Source organism: Mobula birostris, chromosome 23, assembly GCF_030028105.1.
Source record: "Mobula birostris isolate sMobBir1 chromosome 23, sMobBir1.hap1, whole genome shotgun sequence".
NCBI classification, from domain to species: domain Eukaryota; kingdom Metazoa; phylum Chordata; class Chondrichthyes; order Myliobatiformes; family Myliobatidae; genus Mobula; species Mobula birostris.
The window spans coordinates 64220000-64242872 of NC_092392.1; the positions used below are offsets into that span (position 1 = coordinate 64220000).

Consider the following 22873-nt stretch of genomic DNA (forward strand, 5'->3'; position numbering starts at 1 on the left):
CACTTTGTTCAAATGACAGTTGATCAACGTCCCACTGTTTCCTTGTTCAATCTTCTTCATTATCTATGATGCTTCCAAATTCTGTGGTAACTACAAACTTACATTCTCTTCCAGGTCATTAATGCAAATAACAAATATCAATGGGCATAGCACTGAATCACTGATTACAGACTTAAAACCAGAGAACCAGCTGCCCTCTGCCAAACCTGCTTTGAACCTAATTTGGCAGCATACTGAAGACAAGATAAGGAAGGGCTTTCATCGTAAATATTAGGGCCTGAGGGGAGAAACCTTGGGGTTCAGTTATGTAGTTCCCTGTAAGTGAAAAATGCTTTTGGCACACTGGCTTTCATCAGTCAAGGCATTGAGTATAGAAGTTACGATCTTGAGTTGCAGTTGTTCGAGGTTGGGGAGGCTTGTGTTCAGCTTTCATCACCGTGCTATTGGAAAAATGCGGAAAATGTTTAGAAAGATGTTGCCAGGACTCCAGACTGAGTTACAAAGAGGAGTTAGACTTTCTTCCTTGGAAAGTAGAAGACTAAGGAGCGATCTTGTCGAGATGTATAAAATCATGAGGGGGCTTAGATAGAGCAATTGCACTTTGTCTTTTTCATAAGGTTGGGGAATCAGGGCATAGGTCTAAGGTGAGAGGGGAAAGATTTAGTAGGAAATTGAGGAGTAAATTTTTACAAATATGGAAAGCCTGCTAGAAGAAATGGTGAAAGTAGGTAACAATAATAAATTTTAAGAGAGTTGGGCAGGTACATTCATAGGCATAGTTTAAGGGGGATTTGGCCAGATGCAGGCAAACTTACCGACTTGGATAGGCATCTACAAAATGGATCAGTAGGGCAGAAAGGCCTTTTTTCTGCTGAATTGGTCTAACACACCCTAGATCGCAAGCTTTAACATTGCACCAACCTGCTTTTCAGGGCGTTGTGAAAAGCCATGCCGCAGCCCCTATACACCACATTTGTTGAGCTGCCATCATCAGTTTTCCCAGTGGAACTTAGAAGAATGGTCACTTTAAAAAGTGCAACGTTCTGAAGGTGCTTGGCAGGGTGGCTACTGAGAGATTTTCATTTGTTTGTATAGAGTCGAGAATCAGGTGTGTTTTCCAGATGCACTGTTGGGTATCAGAGGTATTTCTTCATAATTTGGTAAAAATTTGGAACTCTACTTCAGATGTCTGTGATGCTCTGTTTTTATAGAATATTCACAGCTGAGATTTTTTTTAGGATCAGTAGGAGTCAAGGGAATTGCAGATTAAGCAGGAGTGTGGAATTATGGAAGATCATCAGGTTTGATCTTATTGAAACAGTGCATCTTGAGGGGGCATACAGCCTTGGGACATGTATTAGCTTCTGATCTTATCCTTAAGAGCAGAAAATAAGTCAAAATCTAATTTTCTCCTTCCAAGCTGTCTTTCCTATAAATTTAACATTTTGTCCCTAGTAAGCAGAAAGCCACAATCTCATGTTTTGATGTTTTAATTTCTTTACAGATTCCATGCAAACATGTTTTTTGTTTCAACTGTGCAAGTTTGCAAGAGAGAAAGGGGGACAGGATATGTCCTGGGTAAGATCACATCTAATAATAAGAATCTGTATTTCTCAGATGATATTCATGACATTATTTTCCAACTTCTTAGCATGGGTTTTATTCTCTAATTTTATTCAAATGTACAAAATTGTGCAGATTACATGAGAACTGTAACTGGTATATAGCACTATTTGCAGGTGTCGACATCTAGTATTCAACGCAACCTTGTAATCTATTCCTCATCTTGTCTAGTCATGCCGAAAGGTCTCGGCATGAAACATCAACTGTACTCTTTTCCATAGATGCTGCCTAGCCTGCTGAGTTCTTCCAGCATTTTGTATGTGTTGCTTGTATTCTGCTGATAGTTAACCATCAAAAGAAAGGTGCCTTTCTTTTGTAGGGCCACTGTATCATAACCGCAAGCTGATTTACCACCCATATTGTTATCCATAGAATTGCTTGGTTTTTCATTATTTTCTAAAGTTTTCTTTTAATCCATTTACTTGGGGAGCTTTATCATGGTAGGTAGGGAACAAGTAGACAGTCCTGATGAAGAGTCTCAGCCCAAAACAATGACTATTTATTCCTTTCCATTTTGTGTTACTCTAGATTTCCAGTAATTTGTAGACTCTCTTGTGTTTAGGTAGTGAACAAGAACAACTTGAGATTCCCACTACTGTCTAACGTTCTCTGAGCTTCAGAATTACCATAATATCATGTAACTTCCCTACAACCCTTAATACTGATCTGCAGAAACTAGAAATTTTAAAAATGCTGGAAAAACTCTGGTCAAGTAGCATCTGTGGATTTCAAAGGTTCATTTATCAGTGATTGAACCACTGAGAATGAAGAACGGTCATTGCCCTGAAAAGATGCTTTGGTTTCTCTCGGCAGTTGGTGCCTTACGCACAATACCGTGCTGTACTATATATATTTATGTACGAGGTGTGATTGATAAGTATGTGCCCTCAGGTAGAACGAGATGAGTTATTAACTTCAAACTTCCTGCATAATCACTCAGAGTTGACCTGCATATGCATGTAACGAGAGCTGTATAACTCATCTCCTTCTGCCTTAGGCCATGAACTTATCAATCACCCATCTGTGGACACTTTCTGGAGGTCCAAGATCCGTATGCTCCACGACCGCCGGACTAAGTGTGTAAATGTAGGAGGGGACTATGTTGCAAAGTAAATGTGCTAGGTTTTCTAAAATTGACTCCTTCTACCTTAGGCCACGAACATTTCAATCACCCCTGGTATATCCTAAGAGATTTGCAGTGTATTGTAGTAATTTTATGTTTTGCATTATACTGCTGCAAAAAAAAAAATTCATGGAATATGTGAATGATGATAACAGGTCTGTATTATGGACTGAGTGGGAAGGGGCAAGAAGAGGAGGATCATGGTTGGGAGAAGGGAGGAAGTGGGAAGCATCATTCTGAAATGATCAATAAACCAATTGTTTGCAGTCAAATGATTTTGCCAGCTGTCTCATGGCCGGGTGTGTCTGTACCTGTGCAACCCCTCCTGCTCTGCCCTGTCCCACATCCCACCTGTGCTGCTCCATCCTTTCCATTCCCAACATCCTTTGCTGCCACCGTATTTACAAGCTTGCTCTCTGCTCCACATTGACAAATTGAGTACTGAGCAAAGGCCTTGGATACCATATATCTGTGCCTACAACTTTTGTACAATACTGTATGTATTTCCTGCACTTCCTGTTGAATTATCAATACTCTTTCCTTAATGCACACAGTCTGTGGTTCACCCATTGCTTTATGCAAAGTTTCATATAAGCAGCTTGTACAAACGCTTTCTTTGCTTCTGTTTTCTGTATTTGGTTTTCAGTGGTGCTTATGTAGTCTGAGCTTCACAGAATCTGAATCAGGTTTATTATCAGTGACCGAAGTGAAGTGAAATTTGGTGTTTTGCAGCAGCAATACAGTGCAAATACATAACATTGCTATAAATTGCAAAAATAGAAAAAAAGGAAAAATAAAGTCTTGTTCATGGACCATTCAGAAATCTGATGGACAGATGGAAGAAGCTGTTTCTGAATCTTTGAGTGTGGGTTTTCAGGCTAGTGTACCTGCTCCCTGATTGTAATAATTAGAAGAGGGCATGTCCTGGGTGGTGAGTATGCTTGGTGATGCTTTCTTCAGGTTCCACCTCTTGGGGGAAGGTTGTGCCTGTGACGGAGCTGGCTGGGTCTACAACCTTCTGTGCATTGGAGCCTCCCTTGAGAGAAAACAACAAGTTGACACTAATGACAGTATAGAGAATTTGAGGGCAACCTGCCTACTGAAATTGCTGATCAAAATGTGGCAGCAGACCTTGGTTATTTGCAGATACACCGTCAAATACCCAGTGAGCTATATATTAAGTTTCCTTACTTTAAAAGAGCACACTGCACAGTCAATCAAGTCTACCATCCATGTGCCCATCCAAAAGATTCTTAAATGCCCCTCAGTATAAAGAACTTGCCTCTGAATGCCCCTTATACTTTCCTCCAGTCATCTTAAAATTACTCTCCTTGGTATTGGCCATTTCCAGCAAGGGAAGAAGTTTCTGGCTATGCACTTGATTTATGCTTTGTATCATCTTGTACCCTTCTATAAAGTAGCCTCTCATCCTCCTTCACTCCAAAGACAAAAGCCCCAGCTTTTCAATTTATCCCCATAAAACACGCTCTCTAATCCAGGCAGCATCCTGGTAAATCTCCTCTACAACTTCTCCAAAGCTTCTACATCCTTCCTTTAATAAAATGACCAGAACTGAGCACAATATTCCAAGTGTGATCTAACCAGGGTTTTATAAGACCATATGATAGAGGAGCAGAATAAGGCTATTTGGCCCATCAAGTCTGCTCCGTCATTTCATCATGACTGATCCAATTTTCCTCTCAACCCCAATCTCCTGCCTTCTCCCTGTATACCTTCAAGCCCTGACCAATCAAGAGTATCAACCTCTGCCTTAAATATAGATAAAAAAATGAATTCCACAGACTCACTACTCCTCATCTTGGTTCGAAAAGGATGCCTCTCTATTCTGAGGCTCTGTCATTTGGTCTGATACTCTTCCACCATAGGAAACATCCTCTTCACATGCACTCTACTAAGGCCTTTCATAGTTCACGGAAGGAACATCATGGTTTGAGGCTACTTTGCTACCTCAGGGCCTGGACAGTAGTTGTTGAAGGAACAATGAATTCAAAATTATATCGGCATTTTACAGGAGAACATCAGGGTAGTGTCCGTCACCTGAAGCTTAATAGAAGTTGGTTAATGCCGCAAGATAATGAACTGAAACACAAGAGTAAATTATAAATCAACAACAGAATGGTTTAAAAAGAAAATAATTGTGTTTTGGAATGGCCAAGTCAGATTCCAGACCTTAACCCAATTGAGGTGCTATGGCATGACCTGAAGAGGACTGTTCAAGCAAGGTACCCCAAAAATATTGATGAACTGAAATAGTTTTCTATGGAGGAATGTTCTAAAATTCTTTTTCACCAATTTGAAAGTCTGATCAGCAGCTACAGGAAGCATTTGGTGCAGGTTATTGCTGCTGAAGGAGGCTCCAGTTGTTATTAAATACAGAGGTTCACATCCTTTTTCCAGCCTGGACTGTGAATGATTAAAGAACAGGTTCAATAAAGACAGGAAAAGTACAGTTGTTCTTGTGGTATTAGTTTAGGCAACAAGAGCATTTATTTGTTGAATTAAATAATTTTAAGAAATGGGCTGGTAAAGTAGCTTGATGAATTCCTGGATTGGTCAACAGAAAAGCGGGGCAATGGATGTTCAGAAATTTTAGATCATGAATTAGTTTGATTGCACAGACGTGGGTTTAAATCATACTCGGAAATTAGAAGAAACGTTTTAATCTAAGTTCTGACAAGGATTTGAATGCTATCCATAAAAAAGGTATCCTTTCATGGCAATCTGGAAAGTAGAAAGTAGCTGCAAGTAGACAATTCTTCCCTTAGATAAGGCTATTGAACAAAGCTAAGATCTTGACCACACAATCTACCACATCATAGCTTTGCACATTATTGTCAGCCTACACCACATGTTCACTGTAACTGTTAACACTTCTGCATTCTGTTATTACTTCTGCCGTGTATTATCTCAATGTACTAATGCTGAAATGATCAATATTTTGCATACCATCCATAAAGTTCTTCACTGTCGCCCAATACATGTGACAATAGTAAATAAATTCACCAAACATCATTCATCAGTTGGACCAAGTGGTCTTCCATTTTGTACTTCCCATTTGGGATAATAACTTATTTATAGAGCACTTTTCATACCGATGTTTCATAAAGTTCAAAGTGCTTTACAATGGGATAAAATGCAAGCATGAAAATAAAAGACAAAAAGATGTTAGTTAAAAGTTAAATAGGATTCAAGTTGGCTTTTAAAAGTGTCAACTGAGTCTGTATCACTTGTAGTTTTAGGTAATAAATTCCATAATTTAGGAATTACATTTCAAATAAATTACTTTATAATATTTGTAATATTGTAAGGTATCAGGGATTATTTGATAAGACTTAGGAACCCAACTCAAAATCAATAGTGCACAGCACAAAGGATATATTTAGCAAATTCCTCAAGTTATTTTGGGAGACCAATATAAAAATCAACCACTTTTGATTTTTAAAAAAAACCTGACTGGTCTGCAAGCAAAATTATCAGACAGATCACTACAATTACATTGGTCTATTATCTACATATTAGGCTGATTTGCAGACAAAACTGCCTTCAGAAGCCAAACTAATAATTCCTTCAAAAATTGTTCATTTTAACAAAGTAGAAATAAATGAGCACATGCCAATGGTCTGTTCAAAATATACTTGGAATTGTCTTGTGTCACTGCAGAGTGCAGAAGGGCATGCCAAAAATAGTGCCAAGCACACCTGAAGATAAGATGCTAAACAACTGCCAACAGGCAAAGTTTATGATCTCTTCGCCAAGTTTCAGACCAAGTATCCGGAGTTCTGCAGTGTTTATTTCAATGTAAGAAGCATAAAGGGTAAGGGTGATAAGCTTAGAGACTGGATCATTATGTGGAACTATGATGTTGTGTCCATTTTGGAGATAATACAAAAGAGACAGGACTGGCAACTCAACGTTCCCACATTCAAATATCTTGGTTGTGACAAAGGATATGAAAGAGGTGATGGGCATTGTAAGGGTTATATTTCCGCATCAGAGAAAATGTCAGAGAGGACATACTGGAGGGTTTTCCCACTGAGGCAGTAGAGTAAAGCTCAGGGACAAGAAGATCAGAAAGGGCTATGAAATGTTTTTGGCAAGTATGATTAAAGAGAATCCCAAGGCAATTTATATTTAAATAAAAACAAGAAGGTAACTATGGAGAGGGTAGGACCACAAGAGTAAAGGAGGTTGCTTATGGTTGGAGTCAGAGGATGCGGACAAGGTATTCACTGAGGAGAGGACAGGAGGGTAGCAAGAGCAATCTAGGGGTTGTTATTGTGATCAGCAACATGCATTGAAGATCAGGAAAGTAGCAGTGCTGGGTCTTTTGAAGTGCATTAAGCTGGATCAATCCTCAGAGTCTGATGAAAAGGGGAAATTGGTTGAATTGATCACAAAGGTTTTCTTTCCCTTCATAGCAACAAGTGAGGTCCTAGATCAATTAACTAATGTTGTGCCTTTGTTCAAGAAAGGTAGTGGGAAGAATCCAATAAATTACAGGCTAATGAGTTTCATGTCAGTGGTAGGGAATATACTAGAGAGGATTCTTAGGGATCAGGATTTTCACACATTTGGAAATAACATGGTCTGATTAGGGACAGTCAGCATAGCTTTGTGGGAGGCAGGTTACAAATTTATTGGAGTCTTGAGGTGATGAAGCTGATTACTAAGGATATGGCAGTGGATGTTGTCTGTGTGGATTTTAGTAAGGTATTAAACAAGGTCCCTATTCATGGACTAATCCAGGAGGACACTTGGGATCCACAGTGACTTGGCTGTTTGTATTCACAATTGTCTTCGCCATACAAGGCAGAGTGGTGGGAGAGGGTTATTCCATCTGGGGGTCTGTGACTTCCGGTTCTACAGTGATCAGTGCTGGGACCTCTGCTGTTTGTTTTATAAACTGTAAGAAGAGGGTGGGCGGTCAGATGGATTTTTTAAAAATACCTATATTTACTCGGGAGTCGGACACCGACAAAAAACATCAGTCAGGTTATGGACCTTATATGGATTACAGAGGAGGAGATGCTTGCTGTCTTGCGTCGAACTGTCAGATTCCTGACAGATTGTCCCCTTGGAACTTTGGGAGACTACTGCAGAAATTAGAGGGCCTCAGCAGAGGTATTTAAAACGTCCGGAGATTTGGAGGACAGCTGATGTCTTTCTGTTGTTTAAGAAAGGCTGTGAGAATAAGCCAGTAATTTATAGACCAGTGAGCCTGACTTCAGTAGTGGGTAAGTTATTGGAAAGTATTCTAAGGGACCGAATGTATAAGGACAGTGGATTCTGGTTAATTGGGACCAGTGCATTTTGGCCCAATTAAGCAGCTGCCCCAATGAACCTACTTTTCATGGAAATATAGTAGTCAAAAAGGTATATTAAAAAAGGCAAATGTCATTTGAGTAACAAATTATGTGTTTAAATGAAGTACAGAACAAATTGGAATATTTCTACAGTACCATAGGTGAGTATAGGTTCCTAATAGTTATCAATGAAGGAATTCGTCCAGTGTACACTGCTATGTTCTTTTTGATCGTAAGTGAAGGTGTAGCCATGGGCACTCACATGGGTGCCTGCCATTTTGTCGGCTACATGGAACAGTTTATATTCCAAGCCTACACCAGTATTACTCCCTGATGTTTCCTACACTACGTCGATGACTGCATTGGTGCTGTTTCCTGCACCCATGCTGAGCTTATCAACTTAATCAAATTTGCCTCCAACTTCCAACCTGCCCTCAACTTTACCTGGTCCATTTCCAACACCCCCCTCCCTTTCTCAATCTCTCTACCTCTGACAGTTTACCTACTGATTCTCACAGCTACCTGGACTGTACGTACCCTGTCACTTGCAAAACTACCATCCCCTTCTCTCTGTTCCTCCATTCCTGCCGCATCTGCTCTCAGGATGAGGCTTTTCATTCCAGAGCAAATGGGATGTCCTCCTCCTTCAGAGAAAGGGGCAGTAAAATGCTGCTCTCACCCACATCTCTTCCATTTCACCCACATCTGCTCTCACCTCATCCTCCCGGCACCCTCACCTACCACCCCACCAGCCTCTGTGTCCAGCATATAATTCTCCATAACTTCTGCCATCTCCAAGGAGATACCACCACCAAGCAAGCACATCTTTCCCTCCCTCCACCTTCCACAGATTTCCCTCCCTCATGATACCTATCCTTGCAAGCGGAACAAGTTGTATACCTGCCCCTACACCTCCTCCCTCACTACCATTCAGGGCCTCAAACAGTCCTTCAAGGTGAGGTGACACTTCACCTGTGAGTCTTTTGGAGTTATCTACTGTATTCGGTGCTCACAGTGTGGCCTCTTGTATATCAACGAGACCTGACGTAGATTGGGAGACCGTTTTGTGGAGCACTTATACCCTGTCCGCCAGAAAAGGTGAGATCTTCCAGTGGCCATTTCAATTCCACTTCCCATTCCTACTGCCGTGATGAGGCCACACTCAGGTTGGAGGAGCAACACCTTGTATTGTATCTGGCTAACCTGATGGCATAAACATCAATTTTTATCATCTCCCTCTGGTACTCCTCTCCCTTCTCTTTCTTCCATGGTCTTCCACTCTCCTATCAGATTTCTCCTTCTCCAGCCCTTTATCTCTTACCAATCAACTTCCCAGCTCTTTACTTTAACTCTCCCCCTATCCTGGTTTCATCTATCACCTACCACCTTGTACTTCTACCCTTTCCCCTCCTTCTTACTCTGACTTCTCATCTTTAATTTTCAGTCCTGATGAAGGGTCTCTGCCCAAAACATTGACTGTTTACTCTTTTCCATAGATGTTGCCTGACTTGCTGAGTTCCTGCAGCGTTTTCTGTATGTTGCCTGGATTTCTAGCATCTGCAGATTTTTATGATTGCTGAAAGCATGGTGTAGTGTCTAATGGCCACACAAGTGCACGCAACTGACCATAGTTAGAAACTGGTCAGCAACAGTCTCCTCTCCCATTTAAGCGATATAGTGTCCCAAATAAATGAAAGGAACCCTGGCTATTTTCTCAAGTAATTTTTGTTCTTTGAGAGTTGTTCCAAATAAACGGCTGCCCTGATTTACTAATGGCCCAATTAAGTGGAATCCACTGTATTTGGAGAGACGTGGCCCAATTTGGGACAGTGAACTTGGCTTTGTGCATGGCAGGTCATGTCTAACCAACCTTATAGAGTTTTTCGAGAAGGTTACCAGGAAGGTTGATGAAGGAAAGACAGTGAATGTTGACTTGAGTAAGGCCTTTAATAAGCTTGTCATTCTATCTGAGGTAATAAATTGTATTCGACATTGGCTTCAGTGGTAAATGCAAGCAGGCTTTTTCCACTGAGGTTGAATAAGACTAATTCAAGAAGTGAAATATTTAAGGGGAACCTGAGGGGGGCTAACTTCTTCACTCGGGGGGTGCGAGTGTGGAACAAGCTGCCAGTAGAATTGGTGAATGTGGGTTTGATTTCAACATTTAAGAGAAGTTTGGATAAGTACATGGATGGGAGGGGTATGGAGGGCTCTGGGCCAGGTTTGAGTCATTGGGACTAGGCAGAATAACAATTCAGCATGGCCTAGATTGTTCAAAGGACCTGTTTCTGTGCTGAAGTGCTCTATGAATCCAAGTGACTTGGATGAATATGTGGATGACTGAGTTAGTATGTTTTTAAATGTATATCCTGCTGTATCATCAGTTACATAAATGGAGAGAGAAATGGCAGATGCACAAATGTTTGTAGTTTAATCTGAGCAAGTGTGAGGTGTTGCATTGTGGGAGGTCAAACGTAAGGGGTAACTACAGTTACTGGCAGGATACTTCACAGCAATGAAGCAGTGATGTACAAAGGGATTTTGGGGCCCAGGTCCATAGCTCCCTTAAAGTGGAACACAAGCAGACAGGGTTGTAAAGGAGAAATAGGCATGCTTGTCTTCATTAGTCACAGTGCAGAGCAAGTATATCAGTCTTTTATGAGGCCACATTTGGAGCATTAGTATATAATTCTGGCTGTCTCATTAGATTAAGGATGTGGAGGTTTTGGAGAAGCTGCAGAAGTGGTGTGAAGTGGTTTCAGGATGCTACCTGGATAAGGAGAGCATGAGCTGTGGGCGGGGTGGGGGGGGGTGTGGTTAATGAACTTGGGTTATTTACTCTAGAGCTTCAAAGGCTGAGGGAGCACTTGATAGAAAATTGTAAAATTATGAGAAGCCTAGGTAGGGTAGACAGTAGAATCGTTTTCTCAGAGTCTAAATTTCAAATACTAGAGATCATGCATTTAAGGCAAGGGGGGAAGTTTAAAGGTGGATGAGACATGTTATTTAGACAGAGAATAGTGGATACCTGAAGCAGGCATATAACCATATAACAATTACAGCAGGGAAACAGGCCATCTTGGCCCTTCTAGTCCGTGCCGAACTCTTACTCTCACCTAGTCCCACCGACCTGCACTCAGCCCATAATCCTCCATTCCTTTCCTGTCAATATAGCTGTCCAATTTAACTTTAAACGACAACATCAAACCTGCCTCAACCACTTCTGCTGGAAGCTCGTTCCACACAGCTACCACTCTCTGAGTAAAGAAGTTCCCTCTCATGTTACCCCTAAACTTTTGCCCTTTAACTCTCAACTCATGTCTTGTTTGAATCTCCCCAACTCTCAATGGAAAAAGCCTATCCACGTCAACTCTATCTATTCCCCTCATAATTTTAAATACCTCTATCAAGTCCCCCCTCAACCTTGTACATTCCAAAGAATAAAGACCCAACGTGTTCAACCTTTCTCTGTAACTTAGGTGATGAAACCCAGGTAATATTCCAGTAAATCTTCTCTGTACTCTCTCTATTTTGTTGACATCATTCCTGTAATTCGGTGACCAAAACTGTACACAATACTCCAAATTTGGCCTCACCGGTGCCTTGTACAATTTCAACATTACATCCCAACTCCTATACTCAATGTTCTGATTTATAAAGGCCAGCATACCAAAAGCTTTCTTCACCACCCTATCCACATGAGATTCTACCTTCAGGGAACTATGCACCATTATTCCTAGATCCCTCTGTTCTACTGCATTCATCGATGCCCTACCATTTACCATGTATGTCCTATTTTGATTAGTCCTACCAAAATGTAGCACCTCACATTTATCAGCATTAAACTCCATCTACCGTCTTTCAGTGCACTCTTCTAACTCGCCTAAATCTCTCTGCAAGCTTTGAAAACCTACTTCATTATCCACAACTCCACCTATCTTAGTGTCATCTGCATACTTACTCATCCAATTTACCACCCCGTCATACACTCTTTAGCGAGGTGGGAGGTAGAGGAACAGCACTTAAAATATATTCTTTTTTTCCTTGAGAAGGGCCTTTCTTTCATCAAAGGGTTTGTTTCGAAACATTCTGCATTTTTTGAGCTGGTGGGGTTTGTTGCGCAATGGACAATTCTTGCTAGGGTCATCGTTGATTGTGGAGACTTCAGTTTTATGCACTGAGACGGGTTTATTGTTGACAAAATTGTTTGAAATGGGTTTGACTGGGTCGGTGTGAGTTGTGGTGCTGCCTTGATTCATGAAGCTAGGGTCGTTTTGCCTCTTCGCCTCCTTGCACACAAACCTACTAAAATACTCAAAGGGAGGGAATGGACCACGGTTCTCTTCCTTGTTCTCTGAGCCAATAGACACCCATTTTTCCTGCAGCCCAAATGGAATTTTGTCCACAATTGGTCTAACTCCGCTTGAGGTATCCAGATATGTCAGGCCAGTTAAATAGCCATCTTCTTTAGCACCTTGAATCTCCATGAGTAAATCTCCGAGTTCTCATAATTTAGTGTGGTCCTTGGCTGACACCCTAGGAAAATTGTCCAGCCGTTGAAATAGCACCTTCTCAATAATTTCAGGGGCCGCATAGCAGTCCCGAAGTCTCTCCCATGCTTTGTGTAAGGCTAGCTTGGGGTTGTTGACGTACACTGAGTGTATGCGTTTCACCTGTTCACTTGATTCCTTTCCTAGCCATTTAGTCATAAGGTCCAACTCTTGGGTTGCTGTGAGCTGGACTCCACCGGTGGCACTGGTGAATGAGGAGTACTACTCACGGTAATTTTCAGGCTTATTGTCAAACTGGTACAGTCCTGAATTGACGAGGTCTCGTCGCGCTAAATACTGTGCCAAGGGTTCTGCTGCAGGTGGTGTGCTAGCTGAGGGAATATGTTGGGGAACGTATGACTGAGCGTGTATGTTCATGATGTGATTAAAAGTTCTGACTTCAGCCTTTGTCTCTGATCTCGCCGGATCTGGTAAGTTTGGTGTCGGGAAGTACTCGTAGTCAGCCTTTCCATGCTTGAGTTTGTGGCAAGGTTGCAATTGTGAGCTGTTTTCCCCAGGTGGACGCGATGCAACGAAGCTTCCCTGTGATTTCACGTGAGATGGGATGCCAACAGGCAAGTATAGAGAGGGAGAATGAATCTGCAGGTCAATTTGAGATTGGACATATTCGCTGGTGCGTTCCAATTTGGCCTTTTCTGACAGAGATTTTCCTGCTTCGTGTAGAACGTTCATTTCTTCAGCGTTTTCCAACACGTGCGCTTCTACTGCAGCCGCATCAGCTTCTCGTTATAGTGTCAGCACTTCTAACTCTGTATCTATCCTTGCCTTTTCCAACTGGTCTTCCATTTCTGTGGTGGCCTTTTCCATTTTCAGTTTTGCTTCTTGGTTAGCGTATGACGCTTGCATCTTGGCGGCTTCTGCTTTAGCTCTTGCAAGGGCAGCCACACTTGTCGACGGCCTACTGCTGTTGGCGCTGAGTGCAAGTGACTTGATGCTTGATCGCGAAGCCATTGTACCACTTGTCAAAACATCTAATGATTACTGTGTTGAAACTCTGACTAAACACCAAGTTAAACCAGAGCCAATGAAGACAGAGTCGTAGTAAGGTTAACCGTTTACTGTTCACTCTTCCACATTAGCATCGTGTGGTGAAAACTGTTGATAAACAAATACAAACATATATGGCGTCTTTCTGGAGACCACACATGCTCTCTTCTTTTAGCGAGTGTCTCCAGCCGCCCCGAGTAGCGGGCGAGAGGGTCACATCAAACCGCCATCGGGCTTGAGCCGACCCCGTGTTTGAAATTGAAAAGTGCCCCAACCACCGCTTCCTTAACAGAAACCGCGTTAATATTTTTACTTCAAATACATTCTTATGAATTTACGGCGTTGCTCCTATAATGTTTCTTTGTGGGTAGAAACGGAGCTCTTCACGATCAAGCTGCACGCATGGCACCCACCTTCACACCTTCCCGAACCGGAGGTTACACATAAGACGCGGCGAAATTGGAGGTGACGTCATCGCATGCCGCGATATACCATAGACAATGAATTTACCTTTGTTATCATCAAATCAAGTTATGGTATTGTTGCACTGTTGTAACTACGTTATAATTATGTGGTTTTGTCAGTTTTTTCAGTCTTGGTCTGTCCTGTGTTTTGTGATATCACACCAGAGGAAATATTGTATCATTTCTTATTGCATGCATTACTAAATGACAATAAAAGAGGACTACGTGTCTTCATAATCATACTGTAACATAATTATCAACCTTTAACTTTAACTAGAAAATAGTTACAAAAAAATCATTTAAAGTGTAGACCCAACAAAGTCAAATAAATGCCTTAAGGGCAACACATTAATTAGTATTTTTGAAAATTCAGCTGGGTCAAATATACTATTAATTTTTGTCTGTTTTATTATAACATTTTATAATTGAATTAAGTTTTTTAGGGGGTTAATGTTAAACTTAAAGATGGCGCTGGTTTTTCTCTAAGAGATAATATTTTGGTTCTTTATTAGATGATGGAATGTAGATGCTTTTCTTTGCTGAGACTTTATCGTCTTTTTTACAAAGTCACTCTCCTCTTTTTACTAACTTGGGAGAGGGAAAGAAAATACAGACGGAGCGGTCAGTGGCTTTGAACTATCATAGATTGCTTGCCTTTTTCTTGGGCTTTTGGGAAGGGGGTGGGATTAGAGCTTGGAGCTTTTTCCCATTGGGTGCTTCCGGAGCATGCATATTTTCTATCTGGTTGTATTCTTCATCGCCACCATTTTTGAACATCCTGTATGTGCTCTGCGCATATATAAAGTAGAATAAAATTATAGTATTGTATTTAAACAGATTAATATAATAAGTTGGAATGTACGTGGTTGGAATCATCCTATTAAATGAAAAAAGACTTTTAAAATATTTTTTAAAAAAACAATGGAACAACATGAGCAATATGCCAATCCTCCGGCACCATCCCCGTTTCTAATGACATTTGAAATATTTCTGTCAGAGTCCCTCCTATTTCCACACTAACTTCCCTCAAGGTCCTAGGGAATATCCTGTCAGGACCCGGAGACTTATTCACTTTTATATTCCTTAAAAGCTCCAGTACTTCCTCTTCTTTAATCATCATATTTTCCATAACTTCCTTACCTGTTTCCCTTATCTTACACAATTTAATGTCCTTTTCCTTAGTGAATAGCGAAGAAAGGAAATTGTTCAGAATCTTCCCCCATCTCTTTTGGCTCCACACATAGCCGTCCACTCTGATTCCCTAAGGGACCAATTTTATCCCTCACTATCCTTTTGCTATTATTATAATGGTAGAAACCCTTGGGATTTATTTTCACCTCATATCTTCTTTTAGCTTTTCTAATTTCTTTCTTAAGATTCTTTTTACATTCTTTATATTCCTCGAGCACCTCATTTACTCCAGGCATCTAGAGTTGGTGGCAGAAACAGATACAATAGCGGTGGTTAAGATGGATTTAATAGATCCATGAATATGCAAAAGATGGAGGGATATGGTTCTGGTACAGGCAGAAGAGATTTAGTTTAATTTTGCGTCTAGACAGACATTGTGGGCTGAGGGGCTGTACTTGTGCTGTATTGTTCTGCGTTCTATAATGCCTAGTCCTGAATGGTGGTGGACAAATAAACAGCTAAAAGAAGGAGGAGTCTCTAAGAACATTCCTATCCTCAGCAATATTAGACCTGAAGACAAGATGGAAGTGTATTCAGCCACAAGTCTAAATGGATAATTCATCCCAGCTTTCTACTCCAGTAAAGTTACAACACTGACAACCACTCAACAACACAAAAGATTGCCCAGGTATGCCCTGTTCAAGAAGTAGGACAAATCTGGCCTATCTACTTATCATCCAATAGGTACACTCTCAATCATCAGTAAAGTGATGGAAGACACACATCATACATACCGTCCTATTTCTCATAACATAACAAGAGGACTTTTGACCCAAGGAGTCGATGCCATCCCATTCTCCACCCCTCCCCCTCCACTCTTCAGTTGTTCTCATTCAAGTTACATCAGGTCCTCATCAAATCATTGGTCCAAACAGAGACTAAAGCAAAAATCCCAAAGATGGGAGTGAGTGCCTTGACCTGAAGTAGCGTTCGACCAAACATACCAGTGAGATCTAGTGAAGCTGAAAATAATGGGATGACGGGGGGGGGGTGGAGCTCTTTAAATGCGCTAAGGAAGATTTTTGTGGTTGTAGGAAATCATCTTAGGCCCAGGGTATTACCACAGAAGTACCTCAGCTAAAGAGATTCTGCGGGTGCTGGAAATCATGGGCAACACGGAAAATATTGGGTGTTAATGTTCTCCATTGCCAGTCTGTCTCTGGAAATGTGATGCACTATCAATTACTCCAAAACACTGGAAGTAGAGTAAGTACCGAAAGGCTTTTATTAGCAGTAAAATGTGACCTCGACCATGCTGAGTATCTGCCCTGGACTGAGGGGAGGAGCAGTGGGAGGAGCCACAGGAGCAGTCAGCAGAGGGGCGTGTCCAGACAGGTAACCCAGTTACAACATATATGGTTTACCACAAGATGGATACAGAGAGAAGAGCGATATCAGAGCAGGACCAAGTAAATTTGAGAGCAGTGTGGAAGTTGGAGCCAAAGTTGGTGAAATTGATGTGATCTTAGTCATAATGTCAGAATCATTTGGAGCGCATTACCAGTGTGAGCTTGGAACTTGAACTGATCCACATAGCCATTGAAAAGGCAGGCCTAGCTGAGGCCTATGGCTATGCCTATGATTCTACAAGATGTCCACAGGTAATCTGTTTCAGGAGCTGGTAACAGATCAATAAAAGGGAGAGGAGTATCAAACATGGACCAAGTGACAAAATCATGGATTGTTCGTTACTATGGGGCTGTATCCTAGACCCAATTTGATCTTTTTCTTCCTTGACGGGTCAAAATGGGAATCTTTGCTGATGCTTGAACAATGTTCAGTCCCACTGGCAACACCTTGGCAAAGGAGGCAGGCTATGCCTGCATGCTGTAAGACCTGGACAACATTCAGGCATGAATCAATCTGGCTGCTACCAGAGACACAGTACAAGTCTCAGTCCTAAATCCTTAGACAGTTAATGATATTATTTGAATGAAAAGACTTGTGTGAAAATGATGTAAGGAGTAAGCAGAGATCCTGTCAAAAACAGAAGGCTGAATAAGATGGCAGCAAAGAACACTAAGAAATTGGGAGAATAATAAAAAAATGGAATATAGAATGCAGGAAAGAAATAAAGGTTGATAATTGCAGACTGAGACAGGAAATAACAGAGAAATGAAATTAATAATGTTGTCACACAGGTCATGGAAAATTTCCTGGCATTAGTGGAAAGCATCAGGTTTGGAGTGAAAGAAATTTATTTTAATTTATCCCAATATGTTTTTCTTAAAAGGAGAGTCCAGAACTCATTGGCCTAAATTCCATTGTTTCGAAGGAGCTTGTGGAGACAACAGTTGCATTGGATGTCTCTTAATGGTCCCCAAAGTTAGACAATAGCAAAAGTAACCCCTCTATTTAAGAAAGGAGGGAGTGAAAACCCAAGAAATTATAAATTAATAGGGAGGGCAGTACTCCAATCTGCTCTAAAGAAGTGGTGATACAAAGCCAGTTACAGAATAACGATACAATAGAGCAGGGTCAGAATGGGTTCAAAAAAGGATGTTTGACAAATGATTAATTTTTTTGAGATTATAACTAGCAGGTTAGATGAGGAACCAGTTATGTATTTGGATTTGATCTTTAGAAGAGGATCTTGGGCAATATTGGAGCCTGTGGGTTTGTGGTGTTGGTATATCTTGTGAATTAAGGACTTGTTAAGGAACAGAATATGATGGGAATAAATGTGCCAGTTCTGGTCTGGTCTGGTCTCTTCACCCAAACCACAATGAACTCATGCTGGAGAGTCTGCAGCAATTTGTTTTCACTTAGTTGCTAGATTGAAGGGTCTGAATTGGGAAGAGAGATTAAAGCAGTCTAGGCAAGAGGCCTGAAGGCTGAGGGTTGATCTCATTGAAATATCAAATTCTATTTGGTATTTACAGCAGAGATGCCGTCATTAGGCCTCAGTCACCCAGTCTGCTGTTCTAAACTGAGATAAAATAAAATTCCTTTGATTAAAAGGTTGTGAATCCTTGGAACATTCTTGAGTAACTTTGGAGTGGTTGAGATTCATATCCAAAACTCTGAGAAGCAGATTGTGGTTGTTGCAGGAAGGTGGGGCTGATGTAAAAGAAAGGTGTAGCAGGTCTGATGTTGCTCCTACTTCCATTCAGGAGGTGGAGAGTTGATGCAGAGGGGGTGAGGTTGTGGAAGATCTTCATTTGGCTGTAAGAACGGATAAATATTTTTTAGATTTTTAGCAGAGAAATGTGCAGAGCAATTTTGGTATGCTGCATCATAAAATATGCCAGCAACAAGGAGCAGGAACCAGATCACAGTTCATAAGCAAGTGCAGGGAATACTTTGCAAGGAAAGTGGTGCATTAAAGTAAGAAGAGTAAGCATACTGTACTTTGCTGTGAGGGCACACCTGATCTATCCTCTAAGGGAGAAAAATATTAATAATGAATAGGTAAGGTGGACAGAGAAATGGCAGGTGGAATTTAATCCAGATGTAGTTTGGGGGGATTATATGATAGGGGCTTTGGAAGTATTGAGTAACAGTCCAAGGATCCCTGGAGTTGGGAGCACAAGAAGAGAAAGTCTCCATTCATTGAGTTTGACTTATATTGTGGAGTGAATATAAAACTGAATAATTTCTGTGGGCATCAGAAAGTGAGGGGAGTGTTCTATACTTCTCCTTGATTGATGGAGTTAGAGATTTTAGTCTGGTCAGAAAATATTGCACATAGTGGTTGAAGCTCCATTCTGCATCTCCTTTTAAGTGAAAATTATATCCTTTGAATGGGCAGTATCAGCACTTTGAAGCCTTTCTTAAGTCACTGGGAGGCTATCAAGAAGGATCCCGGAGACAACTTTCTCTGTGCTGTACTGTTCTGTTTTCTAGGTGTGGATAGCCTGCTTATTCAGGAATGTACGAGACTCGTCTTTGACTGATTTTCATCAGTTTTTTGAGTTTGCCATGTAACCTACATTTCAACAGCCTTTTTCAGATTGGAGGCGTCACAAGTGCACAAACATTCAGTTGTGAATACGCAAACAACAGGAATTCTGCAGATGCTGGAAATTCAAGCAACACACATCAAAGTTGGTGAAGCCTGCGGCGTTCACCAGCAACTCAGTTATGAATACGATGGTTTTGATACAGCTTGCTGGCCACTTCACGATCATGCACTTTGGTTACCTTTATTGTAGTCTTGTCAGCTTAGTGAAGCAATGGCCACTCTATCATTAGAGATGAGCTGTGAACTCTCTGCTAAGCTCATGGTCTGTGACACTGAATCTTGATTTCTTTATACAGGTGTCCCCCACTTTTCGAATGTTCGCTTTACAAAACCTCACTGTTACGAAAGACCTACATTAGTACCCTGTTTTCGCTTTCAGAAAGTGTTTTCACTGTTACGAAAAAAATCAGCGCGTGATAAAAGGCAGCGCGCGCGCCCCGGATTTGGAACGGCATTGCTTAAGCATGTTGCATTGAGCAGCCATTAGCAAGATGAGTTCTAAGGTGTCGGAAAAGCCTGAAAGCGTTTCGATTGTGGTGGACAAAGCAAGGACAAAGTGAGTTTGGCTTGTGGAAGCTGACGAAGATGATGTTGAAGAGATTTTGGCATCCCATGACCAAGAACTGATAGATGAAGAGCTGATGCAATTGGAAGAGGAAAGGATAACAATCGAAACTGAATGCAGTAGCGAAAGTGAAGCAACTGTGTGAGATTTTTGCTGCAATGATAAAGTACAATTTTAATTTTGAAAGGATACGTAGGTTTAGGGGATATTTGCAGGTTGGTTTGAGTGCCCACAAAGAACTGTATGATAGAAAAATGCGCGAGGCTCAGCAGTCAAGCAAACCTTCCACATCAGCCACAGCAGACGACGAACTTTGACCTTCGACATCGAGGCGGGCAGTCATAGGAGAAGATGAGCTGCCTGCCCTGATCGACAATGAGATGAAGCCCCAGTGTCCCACCACCCCAACCCCCGGGCCTGGACAGATACTGTACAGACAGCACATCTTTAAGAAAAAAGCCAAAATAAACATGCTAATTAATTAGGTGCCGCCTAGCACGTAATTGTCGGCCCAGATCAGAGGCGATGCAATCAGCAATCGCCTCTGATCTGCGCTGACATTTACGTGCCGGGCAGCACCTAACTAATTAGCATGTTTACTTGGGCTTTTTTCTTAAAGATGTGCTGTGTGCCTCTGGCTACTGCGTTCTTCGCGGTAATGTATCGGGTCGGCGGCCCGGAGGGTGGGGGCCACTGCACCACCCCAGCCTGTGACGACTCAGTCTAACACACCATCATCAGTGTGCTTGGCGCTGTTTTCCCAATTCCGGTAAGTGATACTACATTGTACATACATTATTTCTACTTTATATAGGCTGTGTATTTTTACGTGTTATTTGGTAGATTTGGCAGCTTCATAGTTTAAAGGTTACTGGAGAGCGCATTTACGCCAACAGCGCTGGCGTGAGATTTTCTGCCGAGAGCATTTGCGTGAGATTTTCGCTACGGCGATCTGTGCAGGCAGTCGTTGTAGAGAAGTATTTCTACCTTATATAGGCTGTGTATTTATCATATCATTCCTGCTTTTACTATATGTTACTGTTATTTTAGGTTTTATGTGTTATTTGGCGAGATTTGGTAGGTTATTTTTGGGTCTGCGAACACTCACAAAATTTTCCCATATAAATAAATGGTAATTGCTTCTTCGCTTTACGACATTCCGGCTTACAAACCGTTTCATAGGGACACTCTACCTTCGGATGGCGGGGGAAACCTGTATAACATTTTAGAAGGTGATGTTCACTGGTTCTTGTGAACTTAATATTCATAATGAACAAACAAACAGTTTGATTGTGGGGTGAAACTTCCAAAGCACAAATATCAGTGTTCTTGAACCAAAGCATAATGTTATTGAGGTTGATAAAATCCATTTATTTTGTATCTTTTAGGTGTAATGACCCAGTCCAGCGCATCGAGCAGTGCTTAAGGGGGTCACTGTTCATGTGTAGTATTGTCCAAGGCTGCAAACGGACATATCTTTCTCAAAGAGACTTGCAAGCTCACATTAACCATAGACACATGAGAACTAACAAAGCCATCATTAGGCCCCAGCCAGAGCAGCTGCATACCGCCATGACTCCTGCAGCAGAGATGACAGAACGTTTCCTGATGCCACAAGATAAGCATCACCTACCTCACCTTCCACCCAAGCAGCACACCATCATGATGCCACCACCTCCTCTGCAGCATGTGTCACATGATCATTACAGCCAGACGCATGAGGACATCCGCCCACCGCCCTCTGAGATGGCTCTTGCTCCACCGCCACGGTCCGTGAACCAGGAGACCTTCCGAATCTCAACAGTGACCACAAGGAAGCACAGCAACCTGATCACCGTTCCTATACAGGACGATTCTTCCAGTTCAGGCAGTCGGGAGCCCCCGCCTGCCACCCCTCATCACCATCCTGAGTACCAGAACAGTCCTGTGGTGCCTCACCCACACCACATGTTGCCTCCACAGCAGCACTATGCTCCGCCGCCTCCCCCTCCTCCACCCATCAGCCACCCCATGCAGCACCCGGCACAGACAGCCGGCAACCCACACATGGTCTACAATCAGGCACCACCCCCACCACTGTCAGCAGCTCCCCCCCCAATCAACCCCCCGCCAGGGCACATCTTGGCTCAAATGCCACCGTATATGAACCATCCTCCCCATGGGCCACCTCCTCCACAGCATACGGGACCCCCTGTGAATACTCCTCCTCCCCATCATTACTCTGCTTCCTCAATGCCTCAATACACAGAAGACCAGGGAACTCTCAGTCCTCCATTCTCCCAACCTGGAGGGCACAGCCCTGGTATTGGTGTTTGGCCTGCTCCCCGAGGTCCACCTCCCCCAAGGATTCAAGTTCCACCGCCACAGGCTCCGTTACCTGCACCACATCACCCTGACCAGGCACGGTATAGACCATACTATCAGTAAGCTCTTCACCCTCCAATGGTCTAACGTTGGTTCCATATCTCTATATCAGAAGGGAACATGCAGAAAAGAGATCACAGTGTAAAAGGTTAAGAAGAAAGGCTCTGCAGCTCAACTTGCGTGAAGCCCCATGGAGTTTATTTTTCAGACTATATACAACTACATTTTCAATAGTGCATAAAGTTGTCCTGTAACAATCAGTACTTGGGTGAAGAAACGAGGAATGAGTAGCTGAAATTCCACTTTATTTCATTTTGGAGTGTTGTTTACTTTTCTTAACATCCATTCTTTGACTCCACTGTAAAATATTCTGTATATACATATATACTTGTAAGCATTTTATGTTGTTTTAAGATGAACATACACAAAAAGCCTTAAGCTGACAATGTGTAGGGGTCAATGCCAGATCATAAAATGCAGATATTTTAATTAATTTCTGTGTATAAATTCACATGCATTTGAATATTAAATCCAAACTAAGTGATTGCCAGCAACTTAATGAGTTTGCATTCTCTGTAATATGTTGTTGATTCCTTTGCCTCAGGTCTTCTCACCCCAGCTGAATATTGTTTTATTATTGAAAGCATCTTTTACTGACAAGAAAAGAAAGAAAAATAAACTTCAAAGCGAGTTTTAA

The 22873-nt window shown here is 41.8% G+C and overlaps 1 protein-coding gene across 1 annotated transcript in view; it reads left to right on the top strand.

Annotated features, from left to right (window-relative positions):
• The window catches only part of LOC140186658 (E3 ubiquitin-protein ligase Hakai-like), a 50492-nt gene extending 27619 nt beyond the window's left edge, over window positions 1–22873 (top strand). Inside the window, exons 5-6 of the mRNA XM_072241076.1 lie at window positions 1505–1578; window positions 21201–22873. Coding sequence (XP_072097177.1) covers window positions 1505–1578; window positions 21201–22239 — 1113 coding nt within the window. The 3' untranslated portion in view covers window positions 22240–22873. The remainder of the gene's footprint in view (window positions 1–1504; window positions 1579–21200) is intronic.